Genomic DNA, 23,150 nt, shown 5'->3' with positions numbered 1-23,150 from the left:
CTTACAGCCTGCAGCCCACTGATAGACACCTGAAGCATGAAGGACATGACCTTCCTCAAGGACCTCATGGCTATCTTGTGTCTTCATGTTTACCTTTTATTAAAGACTAAAGGTAACCTTATCTTAACAGCAGTCAACCCCTCAAGGTCCTGAAAGCCTTACTTCCAAACTTCTTAGAAACTTACTTTATCTCTATCCCCCTTCTCTTCACAAACTTTAAAGTATATAATCAGTCACTCTTCACAATCCCAAAACAGCTCTTTCTGCTCCTGGGTCCTGTCCTCGTGCTACAATCAAACCATCATTTTGCAGCAAAAATGTCTCAAGAATTCTTTCTTAGCCATTTGCTCATGAGCCCTGTTTCAAATATCCTCAGTAGTAGCTGTGTTAGGATAGCTCAGTAGGAAAACTAAAGCAGATGTTAATCTCTAATTGACATATAGCATCAAAGTTCTATCACACATCACTGCTAAGGTTCAGCAACAGAAGAGTGGTCACACAGCACAGTTCTAGCTGCTGCTCTCAATAAGACAACTGACCAAGCCAGAGGAATAGCTCAATATTTTCAAGAATAAATATATTAATGCAAAGTAGTCATTTAACTCACCTACATCTAAGCACTATACTCTTCTTGCATTCTATCTTCACTAAAGTGCCTAAGCCTCAAGTGACCATTAACAGCAGTAAACAGGAAGCTACTCCTATTTTGAAGGGTAGAATAGCTTAAAGCTATTTAAGAGATATAATTATTACAATGTACTAAAATCTAGTATACTGTACATAGTAGCCAGTACATTGTAACTAGTAGATGACACCAATTTGATCTTTTTTTTTTTTTTTTTTTTTAAATTTACATCCAAGTTAGTTAGCATATAGTACAACAATGATTTCAGGGGCAGATTCCTTAAAGCCCCTAACCCATTTAGCCCAGCCCCCTCCCACAAGCCCTCCAGTAACCCTCTGTTGGTTCTCCATATGTAAGAGTCTCTTATGTTTTGTCCCCTTCCCTGTTTTTATATTATTTTTGCTTTCCCTTCCCTTATGTTCATCTGTTCTGTCTTTAAGTCCTTGTATGAGTGAAGTCCTATGATATTTGTCTTTCTCTAATTTTGCTTAACATAATACCCTCTAGTTCCATCCACATAGTTGCAAGATTTAAAGATTTCACTTTTTGATTGCTAATACTCCATTGTGTGTGTATATATGTATATATATATATATATATATTGTGTATATATTGTGTATATATATATATTGTATATATATGTATATATATGTGTATATATATACATATATACACACATAGATATACATAAATATATACACACACACACACACACACACACGCACACGCACACACACACACACACACACACACACGCACATACCACATCTTATCTATTCATCCATCGGTGGACACTTGGGCTCTTTCCATACTTTGGCTATTGTTGATAGTGCTGCTATAAACATTGGGGTGCATGTGCCCTTTGAAACAGCATCTCTGTATCCCTTGGGTAAACACCTAGTAGTGCAATTGCTGGATCGTAGGGTAGTTCTATTTTTAATTTTTTGAGGAAGCTCCATATTGTTTCTCAGAGTGGCTGCACCAGTTTGCATTCCCACCAGCCAACTTGATCTTTTCAACCACTTATATTTAATACCCATGTATTCCATTTTTTTACGTTTATTTTTAAGGGGGAAGGGGCCAAGAGAGAGGGAGAGAGAGAATCCCAAACAGGCTCCACGCTGTCAGGGCAGAGTCCAACGTGGGGGCTCAAACCCACAAAGTGTAACACCATGACCTGAGCTGAAATCAAGAGTCACACACTTAACTGACTGAGCCACCCAGGGACACCACCTCCCACCCCCCCCCGAAAAAATATTCACCTTTGAGATGCACAAAACAGATGTAATAAAAAAAACGGAGATTTAAAATAATTCCTACCAATAATTATTCATTTTATAAAAACAATTTCATGTTAATTTTATTCACTGTTTTAAATATTCTAGTGAACAGGGGCGCCTGGGTGGCTCAGTCGGTTAAGCGTCCGACTTCAGCTCAGGTCATGATCTCACGGTCCGTGAGTTCGAGCCCCGCGTCAGGCTCTGGGCTGATGGCTCAGAGCCTGGAGCCTGTTTCCGATTCTGTGTCTCCCTCTCTCTCTGCCCCTCCCCAGTTCATGCTCTCTGTCCCAAAAATAAATAAACGTTAAAAAAAAATTAAAAAAAAAATATTCTAGTGAACATAAAATGGTCCAATTTTTATGTGCTACCTAAAATCTCTAAAGCCTATTTAGAAATATCTTGTGTTTTTTTTTAAGTTAATCATCCAAAATGGGAATCCAGTAATAGCTAATTTAGAGTATGCCCATTCTCTAAGAAAGTAGCAGTGACCAGGAACAATATTTCCATAACACTCATATAGGAACTACTTTGTGATATACATTATTTTGAGAACCTGGATTTTTTCATTTCTTTATCTTCTAGAACTGTGATATTATCTCAACATATTTATTATCTGTAGGAAAACACAGTTTCACTTCCACCAAATCCTCCCTCAATATCACTCACTAAAAACACATTAACCTAAGACTCATGAAAAGTTATTTATGAGAGCAATTCTAAAATACTGCTAAGATCTCCCTAAAGTGTTTGTATTTTTATTCTTTATATATAAAACTTCAATCCTGATTATTTTATTGCACTATTGAAGATTTAAATATCATTACAAACATATTCTTTAGAGCATAATCATCTTACATTATAGGCTGAGCTAATACCTGTCCTCATTTTTAGTGCTATTTTAGCTATAAAGCTTTTTCTAGCACATTCCAAATGGAGACAGCACTCTAATGCCAGGCCTCTATATTACTTTATTTACTTAAAATTATTGTTATTGTTAAGCAACTGTCATAATCTGTAACATTTACAAATCTTGTCATAATACCAACAGTTCTAAAACACTGCAAAACTAGAGATGCTGAGGTTTTTGGACTGTTAACATAAACTTGTGAAGGTGAACTAAAGTGAAAACCCCATCCCTCACCCTTTTGAAAATGAAGATATTTAGAAACTACAGAAGTTTTATCTTTACAGTTCCTAAATCTCATTTCTATAAAAATTGCTACAAGTTAACACTCATTAGTTTCAAATTTCAAAGTAACACACTGTCAAAAATTTCTTACAACTACTGCTTCTGCCTTCTTGTTATTTCTGGTAGTTAAGAAAAGATTAATTTACATAGGGCATATTAAATACCATATACATACACATACCCATACATATACACCTTATATTGAAAATTGTAACTTTATAGCTTCTTAGACAATCCTAAGAAGCTTCCAATAAAAACTGTAATAAAAGCACATAGGTCGCCCATTAAAATAAAGTATCAAATTTTGATATATTTTAGTAACATAGATTACTTTAGCTGGACCAATTTGAAATTATTTTTATTCATTAAAATTGGGATGAAAAAAGGTAAATGTCTCAGTTGATAAGACACTGACAAACTGACATAATTGGTTCCAACGTCAACCTTTTGGCTCTCCTGTATTTCTCCTTCAATCAGAGTTTCATTTTATAGATATTTTGTACATTAAGCATTCAGGCAAATGAAGTACTGTGCAGCACAATGAAATACATACATACCAGACAAAAAGACAATAGCTACACTCAGGTCCAAATAATTTTCTGCGCTCCTAGGAAAAGTTGTTGATCTGATTTTTCAAAAAATACAGATTTTTGGTGGGATATCACTTGGTTTTTAAATGTTAGAAACGATTTGAAATTTTTACATGTTTAAATCAGCAAAACCTCTCTATGGCTCCAGGCAACAATCTATAATTCTGGCTTCTATCTACATTTTCTTTTAATTTTTTTTTTTTAACGTTTATTTATTTTTGAGACAGAGAGAGACAGAGCATGAACAGGGGAGGGTCAGAGAGAGGGAGACAGAATCTGAAACAGGCTCCAGGCTCTGAGCTGTCAGCACAGAGCCCAACGCGGGGCTCGAACTCACGGACCGCAAGATCATGACCTGAGCCGAAGTCGGCTGCTTAACTGACTGAGCCACCCAGGCGCCCCGATCTACATTTCAATCAGGTACCTTGCATTAGTTTTCCATTGCCACTGTAACAAATTACCACCCATTTATTGGCTTAGGACAACATGAGCTTATTCTGTTACTCTTCCGGAATTCAGAAACCCCAAAGAAGTCTTAGCACAGGAGAATCAAGGTGTAGGTAGTGATGCTTCCTTCTGGAGGTTCCAAGGAAGAATCTATTTCTTTGTCTTTTCCAGTTTCTAAGAAGCCGCCCTACATGCCTTAGGTTGTGACTCCTTTCCAAGCACATCACTGAAACCTCTGCTCATGTCATCCCATCTCTTTTGGATGCCTTTGATCTTTTTACTACCCTCTTATAAGGATTCTTGTGGGGCACCCGGGTGACTCAGTCTGTTAAGCATCTGACTTCGGCTCTGGTCATGATCTCACAGTTTGTGAGTTGGAGCCCCTAATCGGGCTCTGAGGGGCTCTGTGCTGACAGCTCGGAGGCTGGAGCCTGCTTCCAATTGTGTCTCCCTCTCTCTACCCCTCCCCCACTCATGCTGTCTCTGTCTCAAAAATAAATAAAAACATAAAAAAAGAAAAAAGAATTCTTGTGATCACACTTGTCCCAACTGGTTAATCCAAGATAATCTTATCTCAAGATTCCTAATTTAATCATATCAGCAAAATTCCCTTCTGCATGTAAATTAACATATTCCTTATGTTCTGGAGATTAGAACATAGACATCTCTGGAGAGAAGTCACTATTCTGTCTACCATATTTGTGTTCTGGGAGTTTTTTTGGTAAATTCTTGAGATGTTTCTACATAGATGCTTTTGTGTCATGGTCTGAAGATTTGTGTCCCCTCCAAAGTTCATATACTGAAATCCTCATCCTCGACATTGAGGGTATTAGTAGGTGAAACCTTTTGGAGGTGGTTAGGTCATGAGACTGGAGATCTCCTGAATGGGATTATCTGGCTCTCTCTCTTTTTTTTTTAATAGTAATCTTCATGGTCAAACTCATGTCTCCAGATCAAGAGCTGCATGCTCTACCAACCAAGCCGGCCAGACACAGATTATATCGCTTATAAAACATTTTCCACATATCTCACAGCCCTTTCCACCATGTGAGAATACAAGAAGTCTGCAATCTGGCTAGATGAGCCCTCACCCAATCATACTGGCACCCTGATCTCAGACTTCTAGCCTACAGAACTAAAAAATAAATTTCTGTTTATAAACTATCCAGTCTGTGGTATTTTGTTATAGCACCCCAACAGATTAACACATTAAGTCCTGTGCAAATAGGGAGTTTTACTTTTTCCTTCTAATCTATGCGACTTTTATTTCTTTTTATTGCTTCACTGAACATGTTGGGACTTCCAGTACGTTGCTGAAAAGGAGTAATGAGTAGGTATTTTTGTTTGATCCAATCTTAGAAAGAAACTGAGCAGATTTTCACAATTAAGTATGCCATTTTATCTGTATGCATTTATTTTTAAGTTTATTTCATTGTGGGTTTTTTTTTTTCCCTAACTTCTTGAATTGATACTTAGTTCACTTATTTTAATTTGGGGATTAGTTATCTATATTTAAGGCAAAATTTTCCTCCAAGTACTACTTTAGCTGTATCCCATAGAGCTGGTTAGTTTTTTATTTATTGTTAGTTTTTAGACTGTTTATAATTCCTCTTTAACCTAAAAGCTGTTGAGTTTTAAAATATGTAGGCAGCGAGTTTCCACATCCTTTTTGTTCATTTTAGTTTACTGCTCTAAAGTCAGGACAATAGTTCTTTGAGAATTTTATTGAGCTTTTATGACCAAACTTATTAACAACTTTTCTGGATAGTCCACAGAAGATATGTTCTGTTTTCAGAATACAGAATATGGTCTATATCAATTAATTTATTTAGGTGTTCAATATCCTGATTTATTTTTTAACCAAGTGATTTATCATTAGATAGATAAGAGAGATAAAATCAAGTTCCTATTACTCCTGCACTTCTGGTTTCACATCACGATTCCTGTAGTTTTTGCCTTATAAAAGCTACATACAGGAAATGTACATATGTGTAGCATATGGAAGGCATATATTCCTGTTAGATCATCTTTATGGATTTCACATTATTATAAACTGCCCTTAACTGTCTTGCATAAATCTTTTTGTCCTGAAACCAGCTTTCACTACTATTAGGATTGTTGTATCTTTCAAGTATTTCTTCCAGATCTTCTGTTTGGTTACTGACTCTTTTATGACATAATTTAACACCCAAACTTAAAAAAAAAAATTCTCACGCAGATGCGCTTTTTTTTTTTTTTAAATGTATCTAAATTTTGGTATCTTTACCCAAATGGATCTGGGTTTTTAGTCTAATTTAAGAACTTCACGCACCACCATCATAGACTACACAATTAAGAACGTTATGCTATTTTTTTCAGATGATTTTTGTCTTTTAGTAAAATGTCAGGATATTCTTCATAAATTTCCTATAAAATGTATTTGGAAAGCACATCCTAGTTTTTGTAATTTGTATGAAGAGAATTTTCTTTTTTTTAGTTCCCTGTGACAGCACAAGAATGCCTGATAGCTGGTAAAACATTAGTTCTGGGTGTTTGTGAGGATGCTTCCTGAAGAGATTAGCATTTGAACTGGTGAACTGAATAAAGCAGATAGTCCTGAGCTGTCATCATCCAATCCTTTCAGGGCTAGAATAAACAAGGCAGAAGGGCAAATTAGCTCCGTCTGCTGGAGTTCAGACATTCATCTGCCCTAGAACATGGGCACTCCTGGTTTCTGGGCTTCTGGAGTCCTTTGGACTAAGACTGTATTTTGCCACCAGTTTTTCTTGTTCTCCATCTTACAGAGAGCAGATCAGCCGATCATGGGACTTCTCGGCATCCGTAAGCACATGAACCAATTCCTATAATAAATCTCTTTTATGTAACTATACATACCCTATACACACACACACATGCACACACACACACATCTGTCTGGAAAAGCTTAATGCATTCTTTTTATAGATGCTTCTGCTATAAGAGGGAACAGTTGTTGATTTTCTTATGCTTATATATAGTCCATCTTATCAAGTTCTAGTCTTTTTTTTTTAATTAATTTTTTTTTAATGTTTATTTATTTTTGAGACAGAGACAGACAGAGCATGAATGGGGGAGGGTCAGAGAGAGAGACACACAGAATCTGAAACAGGCTCCAGGCTCTGAGCTGTCAGCACAGAGCCCGACTCGGGGCTCGAACTCACAGACCGCGAGATCATGACCTGAGCCGAAGTCGGCCACTTAACTGACTGAGCCACCCAGGCGGCCCTCTAGTCTTTTTTTTAATTATTTATTTATTTATTTTTTTTTTTTTTTTAATTTTTTTTTTAACGTTTATTTATTTTTGAGACAGAGAGAGACAGAGCATGAATGGGGAGGGTCAGAGAGAGGGAGACACAGAATTGAAACAGGCTCCGGGCTCTGAGCTGTCAGCACAGGGGCCCGATGCGGGGCTCGAACTCACGGACCGCAAGATCGTGACCTGAGCCGAAGTCGGCGCTCAACCGACTGAGCCACCCAGGCGCCCCACCCTCTAGTCTTTTTTTAAGAACCTAGAATCTCTCAGCTATTCTAGATTTATAATCTTATAAACTGAAAAGAAAAATACAGTTATTTCTTCTTCCAAAGTTTATCATATCAAAATTAATTACTCTCCACCACCCATCTTTCTTTTGGTCTAACTGCATTTGCTAGAAATGTTTAATGTTTAGAAATGCTAGAAAATGTTTAAAATTAATGGCCATAACAGGCTTCCTGGCTAGGTCCTCATTTTAATTCACTAAGTGGGTAGTTAAATTTGGTCAAATGCCTTCATTGTATCTGAATCGTTTTCTACGGTACCTTTTTTACCTATAGCTTATATTGGAAATGACTGCTGAATATTATCAAAGGCCTCTTTAGTATCTACTTATCAGACCATATAATTTTTCTTCTTTAATTTGCTGATATGAATTATGCTAATAGACTTTCTAATTAAATTTCCTGTAAATTTATTCCTGGAATAAATTCTACACGGTCAGTGGTGTAACTACTTACTTCATACAACGCGCTGGATTCTACATGCTAATATGTAGTTACAATCTTTACATCTATATTCACAAGTGAGAAGGCCTATAATCCCCCATATACTTTTTCGTCACTACTTATGAGATTTGGGGTACTAAAGCTATGCAGAAATCCTACAGTAAATTGAAGACCTTTACACCTTTTCCTACGGCCTTAAATAATTTAAATAACACAGGTGTAACATGTTTGAAAATAACAACAGAAGGCATTATTGAATATTTTATTAGCTGTAAACACTTTACATGTTTTGACTTATTAAGTAATAATTCAGCTGTGAATTCACCTTGTCTTGGAGTTTTTTCAACAGTAGATCCCTATTCACTTTCTAATTTCTTCTTTGTTAATCTCCAAATTTTCTACTTTTACAGAAAGTCTACTTGGTTTATTTGTATTGTGATAGAAAACCATCCATTTGCTAGTTTCAACTTTGTTTATACAATGCTGTGTATGAATTCACACCTATCTATAATTATGATATTATCTCCTTCTTTCTTCCTAATCTCAATTATAACTGTTCTCCACTGATGTCCTTCCTTAACCCAAGGAGTTAATCTATGTTCTGGTCTTTACAAAGACCAAGTTTATAACTTACTCATCCTTTTGTTTGCTTACTATTTCTTTAGTTTTAATGTTTACATTCATTTGTTTCATTTTTCCAACTTTCTTTTGGCTTAACTTGTTATTTTTAAAGTTATTTTATGTTTATTTATTTTGAGAGAGAGAGAGAGAGAGAGAGAAAACTCATGCACAAGAGTATAGGAGGGGGAGGGAGAGAGGGAGGGAGAGAATCCTGAGCAGGCTCCACACTTGAGATCACAACCTGAGCCTAAATCAAGAGCCAGAGGCTCAACCGAGTAGGGGCATCCAGGTGCCCCTACTTTGTTATTTCTTAAATTCCTTTAAGATGTGCACTAAGTTCCCAGGATAGTCATTAAGCTTTTATTTCTCACATCTAAACCCTCCCTTTAAACTCAGCTTTGATATGCTAACAGTCAAATGAAACACATGAATTCTAACTGGATCCTGGATCAGAATCAGTTCATTAATTACAATAAATAAATACACTATAAAATATTTTTTTAGTAATAGGGCAAATTTTATGTGGGCAATATATTAGAGGACATTATTTGAATTACTGCTTATTTTTGTTAAAGTGATATTGTATTGTGGCTATGTAGTAGTCCTTATTTTTAGGAAACGCATACCGAATTAAGCATGACATGCTATGACATCTGCAACTTATTTTTATTTTTTTTTTTTTTTTTTTTTTTTTTAAATTTTTTTTTCAACGTTTTTTATTTATTTTTGGGACAGAGAGAGACAGAGCATGAACGGGGGAGGGGCAGAGAGAGAGGGAGACACAGAATCGGAAACAGGCTCCAGGCTCCGAGCCGTCGGCCCAGAGCCTGACGCGGGGCTCGAACTCACGGACCGCGAGATCGTGACCTGGCTGAAGTCGGACGCCCAACCGACTGCGCCACCCAGGCGCCCCTGCAACTTATTTTTAAATAATTTATGGGTGGGGCCCCTGGGTGGCTGAGTCAGTTGAGCAAAGAGCTCTTGATTTTGGCTCAGGTCTAATCCCAAGGTGGTAGGATCCAGCCTTGCACCAGTCTCCATGCTAAGCATGGGGCCTGCTTAAGATTCTCTCTTTCTGCCCCTCTCCCCTGCTTGCTCTCTCACTCTCTCTCTCTCTCTAAAATAAAAATTAATGGGTGGGAGGATGGGCTACATGGGTGATGGGCATTAAGGAGGGCACTTGTTGGGAGGAACACTGGGTATTATATGTAAGTGATGAATCACTAAATTCTCCTGAAATCATTACTATACAATATGTTAACTAACTTGGATTTAAATAATAATAAAAAAATTAATAAAATAAAATGTAACTCAATTAAAAAAAACCAGATTTATGGGCTTAATTATGTTTCCCTCTACTAAAAAATTCATAGGTTGAAGCCTCAACCCCAGTGTCTCAGAATATGACTACTTTGGGGGCACTTGGGGGGCTTAGTCAGTTAAGCGTCCAGCTTTGGTTTTGGCTCAGGCCATGATCTCATTTTGCGAGTTCAAGCCCCACTCTGGGCTTTGCGCTGACAGTGCAGAAGCTGTTTGGGATTCTCTCTCTCCCTCTCTCTGTCCCTCCCCACCTGCTATCTCTCTCTCAAAAATAAACTTAAAAATTAAAAAAAAAAAAAAAAGAATAGGACTATTTTGGAGATAGGACCTTAAAAGAGGTAATTAAGTGGAACACCTGGGTGGCTCAGTTGGTTAAGTGTCCAACTTCGGCTCAGGTCATGATCTCGCAGTGCATGAGTTCGAGCCCTGTATCCGGCTCTGTGCTGACAGCTCAGAGCCTAAAAGCTGCTTCAGATTCTGTGTCTCCTTCTCTCTCTGCCCCTCCATTAGTGTGCTCTCTCTCTTCCTCTCTCTCTCAAATATAAATATTAAAAAATTAAAAAAAAATAAAGAGGTAATTAAATTAAAATGAGGCTATTATGGTGCACCCTAATCCAATCTTACTGGTGTCCTTATAAAGAAGAGATCAGGACATGGGGAGAGACACCAGGGGACACACAGAGAGAAGGGCAAACAAGTCAAGAAGCAGCAACAAAGTGGCCATCTGCAAACCAAGAAGAGAGCCCTCAGAGGAAACCAACCCTGCCAGTACCTTGATCTTGAACTTCCAGCCTCCAGAACTATAAGAAAATGAACTTTTCTTTAAGTCAACCAGTGTATGATATTTTGCTATGGCAGTCCTAACAAACTAATGCAATGGCTGAGAAAAAAAAAAATGATAGAGAGAAAGCAAAAATAACAAAACGTTAATGTTGCTGATTTCATTATATGATTCTTTCAACTTTTATGTAAGTTTGAAATTTTCCAAAATAAAAAGGCTTATATTAGCATCCCCAAAACTCTGGGTGTTTTTTATCATCACAATAGTCAAATTTTATGTACCTATATAAAATGAACCACCTTACTATCTCATCTGTGAAATGTGACAATTATCACCTGATATTAACAGGTACTAGAAGAAGTCAGTGAGTTAAAGTGTTCTAAACTACTAACACAATATCTGGTAGAGAAAGTACTTAATAAATAGTGGGTATCACTAGTAGTTAATTCAAATTCCAAATGACAGAAGTGATTCAGCTGCAGGCCGGCATCACTGTTTTACATCTATGACTAGTAGTTTAAGAAAATCATCTTAATCCAAACTCTATTATTATAAGTAAACAAATCTACACTGTTGAATCATTTTATATAAATACAACACAGAAAAACAATCACATTCTTGAGGTAAGAAATCACTGAAGGAACAACAAAGAAATTTTGAAACAGAAATGAAAGTTTTTAACTTACTGACTGACTAAATCAGATCCCATCTTAGGGCCATCATCTGCCTCCTCTTCCATATCAGAGTCCATACCATTGTCACCTTATAAATAAAATAAACTATTGAACGCATACTTATAAAATGTCAGAACAATTTAATCATTACACAAAGTGTCATCCAGAAAAATGATGCAAATTAAAGAACTTTGTAACTGATGAGAGGACGTTTTTAATTGCTTACATTTAAAATGAGTTTTTCGGTGCTTTATTAGGTATTTCTAATTGCCTTCCCTTTATCTATTTTATAGATGTGTGTGTGTGTGTGTGTGTGTGTGTATACTTACAGACTATAACCAGATGGATACATCTATTAGCAAAGTTACAAACTCCATTAAACCATTTTAAATTTTTTATTTTATATTTTTTTCAGGTTTTATTTTCAAGTCATTTCTATACCCAACGTGGGGCTCAAGCTCACAACGCTGAGTCATATGCTCTACCAGCTGAGCCAGCCACATCACCCCATTAAACCACTTCACATTTAAAAAAGATGTTATCTCTGGGAATCCAGTGTCTCCATTTTTCTGCTTCTTCTCTTGTAATATTAATGCTAAAATCCTTGTACAGTTCCAAAAGAAAAAAAAAAGCTTGAAAATCTAAAATTCTACAGCTAATAATGTCACAGAGTCATACTTCAGGCAGACAGATAAATGTAGGTAATCTCCAAGAAATTCTTCCCACTCTGCATCCAGGTCTTATTAGAGCAAAAGCAGTATACAACAGGCAATTAAAAGCCATAAGAACATAAAGCAGAAAGTAAGAAATTATTTCAAGAAAAGCTATCTCAATAATTAATAATTTTTTACAGTGTTTTGGGTAAAATCTTTCATTTCATTTTATTATTGTGTACAAACTTATGCTCTTACCTACACAGTTGATTTCAGAAAATGATAACAAAAAGTCTATTCTTGAAATGCTATTCTGATATGTAAACTATATTTCAAAGTACAAACAGAAGTAAAATTACTCAATCATTATCCAATGATTATCATTACTTTAATGAAATTAAAGTAATATCCAAGTTAAAAAAATAACCTAGGATTTATGCTAAATATAATACTAACTAATAAGTTACCAGAGTGTAGAAATATGTTCTTACCCTCAAGAATCTTCAAGATTTTTTTTTCAGATAGGAGTTCTAACTGTTCCTGGCACAGCTTTTTAATTTCTTCTAGTGAACAGTTCTAAAGAAAATGACATTAAAAGAAATACACTTATGTAATATAGCACCAATGTAAACTGGAAAACAGCAATTACAAAGAAAAAAGTCTGGTTAGCAAAATCTTACATTAAAACAAATTAAAAGCCAGATAAATCTTTTCATTGAGATGAAATCTGAAAAACGGGCCAATTAATATGTAAACGTTATAACTTACAGACACTTGATGAAAATAAAGTCAAGTTTGTTAGGAAAGAACAAACTAAGAAGTCAGGTACCCAGATGTTTTTAATAACAGCCTATTTGTTAGGTAATTCCTCTAATGATTTAAATACTCAAGTGCTGGTTCTAAACATCTTTGATCCTAAGCCCTATTTCCACAACTCTAAAATTAGAATACCATGAATATATGAAAATATTTCTGAATTTAATGAAATATAAGCTTTTGCCAACCAATATTGTGCACTGTTACACAGGAGAATTATTATTTCCTAAAGCACCAGAAAGAATCATTATACCTCTAATTTAGTTACTAAAATTGCCTGCATTTAATAGAATTATTTCCAAAAGGTCAATACATTCCTTTCCCAAATTTTTATTTATTTATTTTTCATTTTTGTGAGAGAAAGAGAGAGGGCGTGTGCGCGGGGTAAGGCCAGAAAGAGTGGGAGAGGATTCAAAAACTGTTCTGTGCCAGCAGCCTGATATGGGACTTGAACTCAGGAACCTCGCAGGAACTGGGAGTCATGACCTGAACCGAAGTTGGATGCTCACTGACTGAGCCACCCAGGTGCCCCTCTTGGCAAACTTTTCAATATACAAAGCCATTTATAGTTCTCCAAAATCCCCTTTTTTAATCTTTTTGAAGTAGCCTGTTTTAGTTGAAAACATCCAATTATATAATTTACATTAAGTAAAATGACAGCTACAAAAAAGATATATATTTCTACATTGGGTATAATCCAATAATATATGTAATGAAATACCTTTAACACATCAGGAAGCATCTTCTGTAACTTCTTCTCACCTATGATACAGAAACACTGCTGAAGCATTTCTTTTTTGTCTGATATGTAGAAACTAACTGGTTTTAGTGACACAGTCAGGTCCAGTCCACCTTCTTCAAGGTCACTGTGCTCTGCCAAGAATAATTCTTTTTCCAAAGTTGGCAGAAGGTATCTGGTATCCTAAAATTAAAAGAGACAATGAACCATTAAATAAAGGAGAATGTATATGATGTCATACATTTATATTTAATAACTACTTCGTTAAATATTTCCAAATTCTTTGCTTGCACAGATAATTTACCTAAAGCCATTAACAAGGACTTTTAATTGTTCAATATTCCTTGATATTACTCTCCAAACTACACTTAACTTGATAAGGTGATATTAAGCGAAGAAATACCACCTTAGGACATATAAAAGGAAATATACTCAACATCAAAAAAAGAAAAAGAAAATATACTCACTATTGAGTGACCTACTATAATTTTAGACTTCTGAAGAATTAAGATATTACTCTCGCAGGCCACTCAACTCAAAATTTTATGTATGCATTGTTATTCTTAAATTCATAAAACAGAATGGCACAGCAGCAAAAATGTTAAAGATCATAAATATCATAAAGTATTACTGCTTATCAGGAGCTATGCTCATTTTAAAAATGCTATGTAATTTAATCATATTCAAAGCAGCCAAGTAATTTAAAACATTTCTGCCAATTTTACCTCTTATCTCCCAAATCTATCAGTTTCTCCAAATCTACTGCCATAATCCTGGTCCAAGGTACCATCATCTTTTGCCTAGATTACCTTAGCAGCTACTAAACTGGGTGCCTTACAACTAATCTGTCTCTCCAATCTGTTTTGTATACTGTTATTAGAATAGATTCTATAAAATGTACATATACTCATCCTCCTTATTTATAACCTTCCAGTGAATTCACGCTGATCTTTGGATCACAAAGCCTATCTGGGCCTTCAAATATAACCTGTTCTCCCTTCACCTCACATAGGCAGGGCTTTTGTATGTACCGTTCCCACTTGAACAGTCTTTCCTCCCACTCCCCCCTCCCCCATCCTATACTCTTAAAATTAACAAATTCAGATATCAATTCAAAAGGCATTTCTTCAAGAAAATTCTCCCTGACTATATAGTTCAGGTATGTTTATCATTATTTTCTTTTTTTTTTTAATTTTTTTTAATGTTTATTTTTGAGACAGAGGGAGACAGAGCACAAGTTGGGGGGAGGGACAGAGAGAAAGGGAGACACAGAATCCGAAGCAGGCTTCAGGCTCTGAGCTGTCAGCACAGAGACCGATGAGGGGCTCGAACCCACAAACCGTGAGATCATGACCTGGGCCGAAGTTGGACGCTTCGTCAACTTTGTGAGCCACCCAGGCGCCCCTGTTTATTATATTTTCTAATAGAATTGTTTTAAAAGTTGTTTAAAAATACACTAATTTTAAAGACTACTATGATAATTAGACTGAAAAAGTAAAGAACGTTAGCTCGTTTTAATGGCTCACAAAATAATTCAAGTGTTAGTGAGGATGTAGAGAAACTGGAGCTCTCACACACTGCTAGTAGGAATAGAAAGTGGTACAGCTGCTTGGAAAAACAGTCTGGCAGCTCCTCAAAAAGTTACCTTATGACCCAGCAATTCCATTCCTAGATATACATCCAAGAGAAATGTAACCACATGCCTGCACAAAAACTGGTACACAAATGTTCATAGCAGCTTTATTCGTAATAGCCAAAAGGTGGAAACAATCCAAATGTCCATCAAGTGAAAAATGGAAAAACCAACTGTGGAACAGCCATTCACTGAAATATCATTCCATTCACATAAAATGTCCAGAACAGGAAAATCTATAGATCTATAGAGATAGGAAGTAGTGACTGCCCAGCGATGGAATGTGGTAGCGGTGAGTATTAGGGATGAGAGCTGAAAGGTTCACATTGGGTTTCTTTTGGGGGTGATGAAAGTATTTTAAAACTGACCACAGTGATGGCTGTACAACTTCATGAATATGCTCAAAACCAGTGAACTGTATACTTGAAAGAGGTGAATTATATGGTATATGAATTATATCTCTATAAAGCTGTTACCAACAATAATAGGGAATGCAATGTACAACAGATATAATGGCATTCAGAATTCTGAGGTCTTCTCTACATGCCTAATATATACTGAACTCTTTTTTCCTTCATAAATTAAAACTACGGTTTAGTTCTGCATGCGAATGTTTACAATATGTAGCTTATTGGCCTCTCATCATGATAAAGAGTATAAAAGATATGGAAACAATTAAGATAAGAATGATGATATCCAAAATTAAATCTACAAGGTGTGGAAAAACTGAATAGATCTATAACTATCAAATAATTGGAGGGAAAAAAAACTAAAAACAAATAAATAAATAAAACCTGCCCCTAAAACACTCACCAGACCCACACAGCTGTATGGTCCAATAGTCCAGTTCTGATACATCTTCAAGAAAAAGATATAAACTGGGGCACCTGGGTGGCTTAGTCGGTTGAGCATCTAACTTCAGCTCAGGTCATGATCTCACAGTTCGTGAGATTGAGCCCCACATCAGGTTCGGTGCTATTAGTGCGGAGCCTGCTTTGTATCTTCTGTCCCCACCCTCTCTCTGTCCATTCCTCGCTTGCGCTCTCTCCCTCTCTCAAAAATAAATAAACAGAAAGAAAGAGAGGAAGGAAGGAAGGAAGGAAGGAAGGAAGGAAGGAGGGAAGGAAGGAAGGAAGGAAGGAAGGAAGAAAAGGGAGAGAGAGAGAAAGAGAGAGAGAGAGAGAGAGAGAGAGAGAGAGAGACAGAGAAACTATTCTGGAACACATCCCCAAAATGCAAAGCTTCCCAAATCAATCCATGAGGCTAGTAAAATCTTGATACCAAAAGCAGACAGGATATCTACACAAATAAAAACCATAGGCTGACTTAACTTAGGAACATAAAACACAAAAGAAAGAATACCAAATTCTAGCTGAGTACAATAACCAAACCAAATAGGATCTATTCCAAGACTACAAGACAGTTTAACGTGAATTAATTTACCAACTTACCAAAAATTACATTTTCAGACTAAAGGAGGAAAGCTATGTGATTATCCAAACAGAATGCCATAAAAGCATCTAATAACACTTTACAACCCTCAGTGAACTAGGAATTGGAGAAAATCTCCTTAACTTGATGATAAGTATCTTTCACAACCTTTGGCAAATATACTTATGGGTGAACATTAGAAATGTTCCAGAAAAAACAAATGGGAAAGAAAATGCCTACTGTCATTGCTTCTGCTAAACACTACACTAAAAGTCTTACATAATGAAAAAGTACAAACAACAAGATATATTAGTGCTGAAAAAGAATAGACAAAACTCCCTGTTAACACAAATTTTTCTAAGTCATTTGAAACTAATAATAATGTGGCTAAATACAAGAAAATGCATAAAAATAAACGGGTTTCTGTGTTTCCACAACTCCCAAGTTAAAGATGTAATGTTTAGGGGCACCTAGTGGCTCAGTTGGTTAAGCGTCTGACTCAGGCTCAGGTCATGATCTCACAGTTCATGGGTTCCAGCCCTGCATCAGGCTCTACGCTGACGATGCAAAGTCTGCTTGGGATTCCCTCTCTCTCCCTCTCTCTGCTCCTTCCACGCTCTCTCGCTCTCTCTCAAAACAATAAACTTAAAAAATAAATAAGGATGTAATGTTTAAAAATATTAAAATAAAGAATAGTTTTAGGACAGGTTGGGAAGGGAATGTGGAAAGATCTTCCTCTTTTTTTTAATGTTTATGTATTTTTGAGAGAAAGAGAGAAAGAGAGAAAGAGTGCAAGTGGGGGAAGCACAGAGAGAAAGGGTGGGGGGGTGGACAGTGGCTCTGAAGCAAGTTCTGTGCTGACAGCAAGAGAGCCCAACACGGGGCTCAAACTCACAAACCATGAGCTCAGGACCTGAGCCAAAGTCAGAAGGATATTTAACTGACTGAGCCACTCAGGCGCCCCTGGAAAGATCTTCCTAAACACACAAATTCAGAAGGCAAAGGAAAGTATTAGCCTTGACCACAAAGAAATAAAAAAACTTCAGTTACACCATAGACAAAGTTGTAGTAACTTTTGCAGTATACTTTACACAGATTAGAACCAAGAGTTTATGTAGAAAGATTCAGAACTTATCAGTCGAGAGCTGAAAATAACTGGGACACCTGGGTGGCTGAGTCGGTTGAGGGGCCCACTTCAGCTCAGGTCATGATCTCACACTTAATGGGTTCTAGCCCCGTGTGGGGTTCTGTGCCCATGGCTCAGAGCCTGGAGCCTACTTTAAACTCTGTGTCTCCCTCTTTCTGCCTACCCACTGTGATCTCTCTCAAAAATGAATTAAAAAAAAAAAGCTGAAAATAACCAAAAAGAAAAATGGCCCAAGGATATGTATATGCAATTTACATAATAAGGAATCCAATGGTAAATAAAATATTAATATGTTCAATCTCACTATTAATCAAGAGTATATAAAACATGAAACATCAATTTCACCCATTAAGCTGACAAATTTTTCAAAAATGGATATAATGAATATTTGCAGAAATGGGTACTCTTTTGTAATATTTAGACTATATATCAGTAAAGCCTTTTTTGGAAAGCATTTAGTGGTACCTGCCAAAACTTTTTATTGTTTTTGTTTTTAAGTTTATTTATTTTGAGACAGAAAGCCAGTGGGTGGGGTAGGGACAGAGAGAGTCCCCAGCAGGTTCCAGGCTGTCAGCGCAGACCCCAACACAGGGTTGGAACCCACAAACAGATCATGACCTGAAAGGAAATCAAGAGTCCAAGGTTTAATGACTGAGCCAACCAGGCGCCCCCTACCAAATCTTTTTAAATGCATAAAATCTGACCCAGCAATTTGACTTCTTGATTTCTGTGTTGTATGAAGTTTAAGTATTCAGGCTTTTGCCTTATAACCATTTTTTTAAATTTATTTTTGAGACAGAGAGACAGAGCACAAGTGGGGGAGGGGCAGAGAGAGAGGGAGACACAGAATCCAAAGCAGGCTCCAGCCTCTGAGCTGTCAGCACAGAGCCCGATGTGAGGCTGGGAACTCACAAACCGCGAGATCGTGACCTGAGCTGAAGTCAGACGCTTAACCGACTGAGCCACCCAGGCGTCCCTGAGCAATTTTTTTTTAAACGGCGGTATCTTGATAGATAGCTAAAGTATAAAGAACATGGCTTTTATAATCAGATTTTGGATTCAAATTTAAGTGTTATTAATAAACTATGACTGTGGGTAAAGTTCATAAACCTCTTCGAGCCTCAATTTTCTCATTCTATATTGTGAAGTTAATCATTATCTATTAAAAGGTGAAGATAAAGAGAGAAGTAAAGCGTGACTCTCATGGGCATTGAAGGCTAGCCCTCGACCCATACTTTTCACACAGATTGCCACAGGAGTGGAAGGGGCCAAACGCAAAGAGCTAGACAATCGGCAAATCAGAAACTTTAAGTTTAAAGACTTGGGAGTATGCGGTTCACCGGTACTTAGGAAAATGAACCTCAAGACCGGGTGGAAGCTCGCGGTCGCAGCGCTAACTGAGCTACAACCAGACCTCCATCCGCCGTCACATCCAGCCTTCCGTCCGCCTTCCTGGGAGAATGCAGCCGCTCAGACAGCAGCGAAAAGGACGCGCACGCACCTGCTGCAGGGACCCCGAGACGCTGGAAGATGAGTCAGTGCTCCGCCGCTTCCGGCGCTCGCTGCGCTCCACGCTGCTCCCGCCCCAGCAGCTGCCGCCGCTCCCACCGCCGGTGACACTTCCACTGAAGCTGGTGTTCCCACAGCAGGTGACGCTCCCGCAGCCGCTGGTACTCCCGCAGCCGCTGGTGCTTCCACTGCCGCTACTGGCGAGGGCGGGCACCAGGTCCGGTGCCGAGAGCGACGCGGCCGCCTCCTGACCACTTCGTTTACGCCGCTTCTCCCGGGAAGACTTCTTCCCCGTCATGATCCTCCTGCTGCAACCATCCAGGGAAAGCCCGCCGTCTCTGAAGCTACCTAAAGCGCGCTCCGGCGGCTGCGGCGGCGGCGGCAGCGGACTGCCAGCGCGGGCGTCGCAGCTTGTGCGTCACTTCCGGCCTCGTCGCAGAGGCCGGGAGGCGTTTCTGGAAGGCGTGCCGGGACCCACCGAGCTTCCAGGGCGAGCCGTGAAGGGTGGCTTGAGTTTGTTGAAAGACTCGCAGGTTGTCGGGTCACGTTCGGGTTTCCTTGCCTCTGCAAAGGACGGAACGTGGAGCTTTACAAGAGCTCTTTGCCTTATTGAGACCGTCTTTCAAATGTTGTCGTATACAAATACACAGTAAGGTAAAGGTGTAGTTTTTGTTCTCGTTTTTCATTTGTCTTCCAATTTTTATTTATGACACTAAAACGTTAGAAGAATAGAGAACTTAGGGAAAATCTCATCATCATTATCATCAGCGGGGAATCTTTTTTTGAAGTGTATTTTAGGGAATTGTACCTAGGGTCTTGTGCCTCCTTGTTTTTCCCCATTAACAGTAATTGTTAGGCATGTTTCCTTTTCACTTCTAAAACTATTTGGGTCTAGTACTTCGCCGTATTCTTTCTCAATTTATTTACCTAATATTCAAGTGCTGGTGTTTAGGTTGTTGACAGTCTGTTACGTTTTACAATAATGCGGCTCTGAACAGCTTAAGGAAAAAATTTACACGATTTTCCTTATCATATTTTGTCCCGCCAAAACAATTGATCAGCACCTTATTTTTCTTGTTCTAATAGATTCTTTTGAAGATTAGTCCAACTTAAAATGTCACCCATACACTGAAACCTAAATCTAATATATAATAGAGATTAGCTTGCATTTTTTTATTTTATTTTAATTCAAGTATAATTGACATACAGTGTTATATTAGTTTCAGGGGTATAATACAATGATTCAACAATTCTATACATTTCCCAATGCTAATTAAGGTAAGTGTACTCTCGGGGCGCCTAAATGGCTGAGTCGGCTAAGCATCCACCCTTGATTTCCACAGAGGTCATGGTCTCACAGTTCATGAGATTGAACCCTGTGTGGGCTCTGAGCTGACAGCATGGAGCCTGCTGGGGATTCTCTTGTTCCTTCTCTCTTTGTCCCTCCCCTGCTCATGCTCCCTCTCGCTCTGTCTCTCAGAATAAATAAACATTAAAGAGATTCTGTTAAAATAAATAAATAAATAAATGTTCTCTCAATTTCCTTTATTTATTTCATATGCACCCCCACCTACCTCCCCTCTGACAACCACCAGTTTGTTCTCTGGATCTAAGAGTCTGGGTTTTTTGGTGGGTTTTTTTTTTTGTTTGTTTGTTTGTTTTTGAGGGGGATTGACTCTTTTTTCTTTGCTCATTTTTTCTTAAATTCCACATATGAGTGAAATCATATGGTATTTGTCTTTCTCTGACTGCCTTATTTTACTTAGCATTATACGCTCTAGATCCATCCATCTTGTTGCATATGGCAAGATCTCCTTCTTATGGCTGAATAATATTCCACTATGTGTGTGTGTGTGTGTGTGTGTGTGTATATACACTTACCCATTCATCTTTCAATTGACACTTGGGTTGCTTCCATATCTTGGCTATTGTAAATAATGCTACAGTAAACATATTTATATCTTTTGATTTACAATGTTGACCACCATTGGTTGGAACACTATTTCCTCATTATCAAGTGCTAATAAGGTTAACCATTTATCTACTGAAATCAGTGTGTTGACCTAATAAATGTATGTTAATTATTTATATTGGTGAGATGGGAGAGAGGAACAGGGAAAAATATTATTGGAATATCAGTGTTCCTATCTTTTCTCTCTCCCTCCCTTCCTCAAAAATTGCCTTTTCAGAGTAGGTCTTGGTTTTTGAAGGACAGGAAAACAAGAAGAGTTCAGGAGTGCACAGGATTGGTCAGGAAATCCCAGGCCATGTTTAGAAAGAAACTGAGGTGGGGGCGCCTGGGTGGCGCAGTCGGTTAAGCATCCGACTTCAGCCAGGTCACGATCTCGCGGTCCGGGAGTTCGAGCCCCGCGTCAGGCTCTGGGCTGATGGCTCGGAGCCTGGAGCCTGTTTCCGATTCTGTGTCTCCCTCTCTCTCTGCCCCTCCCCCGTTCATGCTCTGTCTCTCTCTGTCCCAAAAATAAAAATAAAAAACGTTGAAAAAAAAAATTTTTTTTAAAAATAAAAAAAAAATTAAAAAAAAATAAAAAAAAAAGAAAGAAACTGAGGTGGAATGCAAGGGTGGCTCAGTCATTTAAGCTACTGAATCTTGATTTCAGCTCAGGTCATGACCTTGCAGTTTGCAAGTTCAAGCCCCACGCTGACAGTGCTGAGCCTGATTGGAATTCTCTCTCTGCCCTTCCCCTCAAAAAGAATTTGAGGGGCGCCTGGGTGGCTCCGTCGGTTAAGCGTCCGACTTCGGCTCAGGTCATGATCTCACGGTCCGTGGGTTCGAGCCCCGCGTCGGGCTCTGGGCTGACCGCTCAGAGCCTGGAGCCTGTTGCAGATTCTGTGTCTCCCTCTCTCTGTGACCCTCCCCTGTTCATGCTCTGTCTCTCTCTGTCTCAAAAATAAATAAACGTTAAAAAAAAAAAAATTAAAAAAAAAAAAGAATTTGAGGCAAGAAATGCGCAAAAGATTTTGCATTTTCGGCAGTGCCTGAGGGCAGCAAATGGAAGACAACTGAAGAGACTTTAGGGAGTATTTCTCAAGATTACATATTTTCTGCATTGAGTGCATGAGGGACAAGTAAAGGATTTGAGTGAGTTTTTGAAAACTGAGTATGTGTCACAGCTGTGTCAGGGTTAGATTTTGTGGGCTGCTGGGGAGGATTTTGGATCTAAACACAAGACAGGTTTTAAAATCAAGATCAAGTAGCTCAGTCGGTTAATGGTCTGACTTTGACTCAGGTCGTCATCTCACTCACGGTTCATAAGTTCCACCTTCACACTGGGCTCTCTGCTGTTACTGCAGGGCCTGCTTCAGATCCTCTGTCTCTCTCTCTCTCTCTCTCTCTCTCTCTCTCTCTCTCTCTCTGCTCCTCCACTGCTCTCGCTCTCTCCCTCTCAAAAATAAAAATTAAAAAAAAAAAATCAGGATCACAAATACATTTTTTAAAAAGTGTCCTCATTTGGCAGGGTTGATTTGTCTCAGCAGGGGCTTTTGGCCACAGAAGAATAAAGATAGGGCCTGAGGCAACACTAACTAAGTGATAGTAATCCTGTATCTTTCACTTGAGTGACAGAAAGCAATTTAAAAAACTTCCCTTTGGGGCACCTGGGTGGCTCAGTTGGCTAAGCAAGTGACTGGCTCAGGTCATGATCTCAGGGCTCCTGAGTTCAAGCCCCACATCTCTCT

General features: G+C 38.1%; 1 protein-coding gene across 2 annotated transcripts in view; it reads right to left on the bottom strand.

Moving 5' to 3' along the window:
- CAAP1 (caspase activity and apoptosis inhibitor 1) overlaps positions 1-19,864 on the bottom strand; it is a 53,221-nt gene extending 33,357 nt beyond the window's left edge. Inside the window, exons 1-4 of one of the 2 annotated variants that reach the window (XM_058695197.1) lie at positions 19,447-19,864; positions 13,717-13,917; positions 12,671-12,755; positions 11,539-11,614 (exon numbers count right to left, since the gene is read on the bottom strand). In XM_058695197.1, the coding sequence (XP_058551180.1) occupies positions 11,539-11,614; positions 12,671-12,755; positions 13,717-13,917; positions 19,447-19,752 (668 nt within the window). In that variant the 5' untranslated portion in view covers positions 19,753-19,864. Of the gene's footprint in view, positions 1-11,538; positions 11,615-12,670; positions 12,756-13,716; positions 13,918-19,359 lie in introns of both variants that reach the window. The other variant, XM_058695198.1, reaches the window with a different exon arrangement.
- Positions 19,865-23,150: the final 3,286 nt, after the last annotated feature.

This window comes from Neofelis nebulosa, chromosome 12 (assembly GCF_028018385.1).
Source record: "Neofelis nebulosa isolate mNeoNeb1 chromosome 12, mNeoNeb1.pri, whole genome shotgun sequence".
NCBI classification, from domain to species: Eukaryota; Metazoa; Chordata; class Mammalia; order Carnivora; family Felidae; genus Neofelis; species Neofelis nebulosa.
Note: the sequence above shows the minus strand (reverse complement) of the source record. Positions and strands in the feature narration are given on the sequence as shown.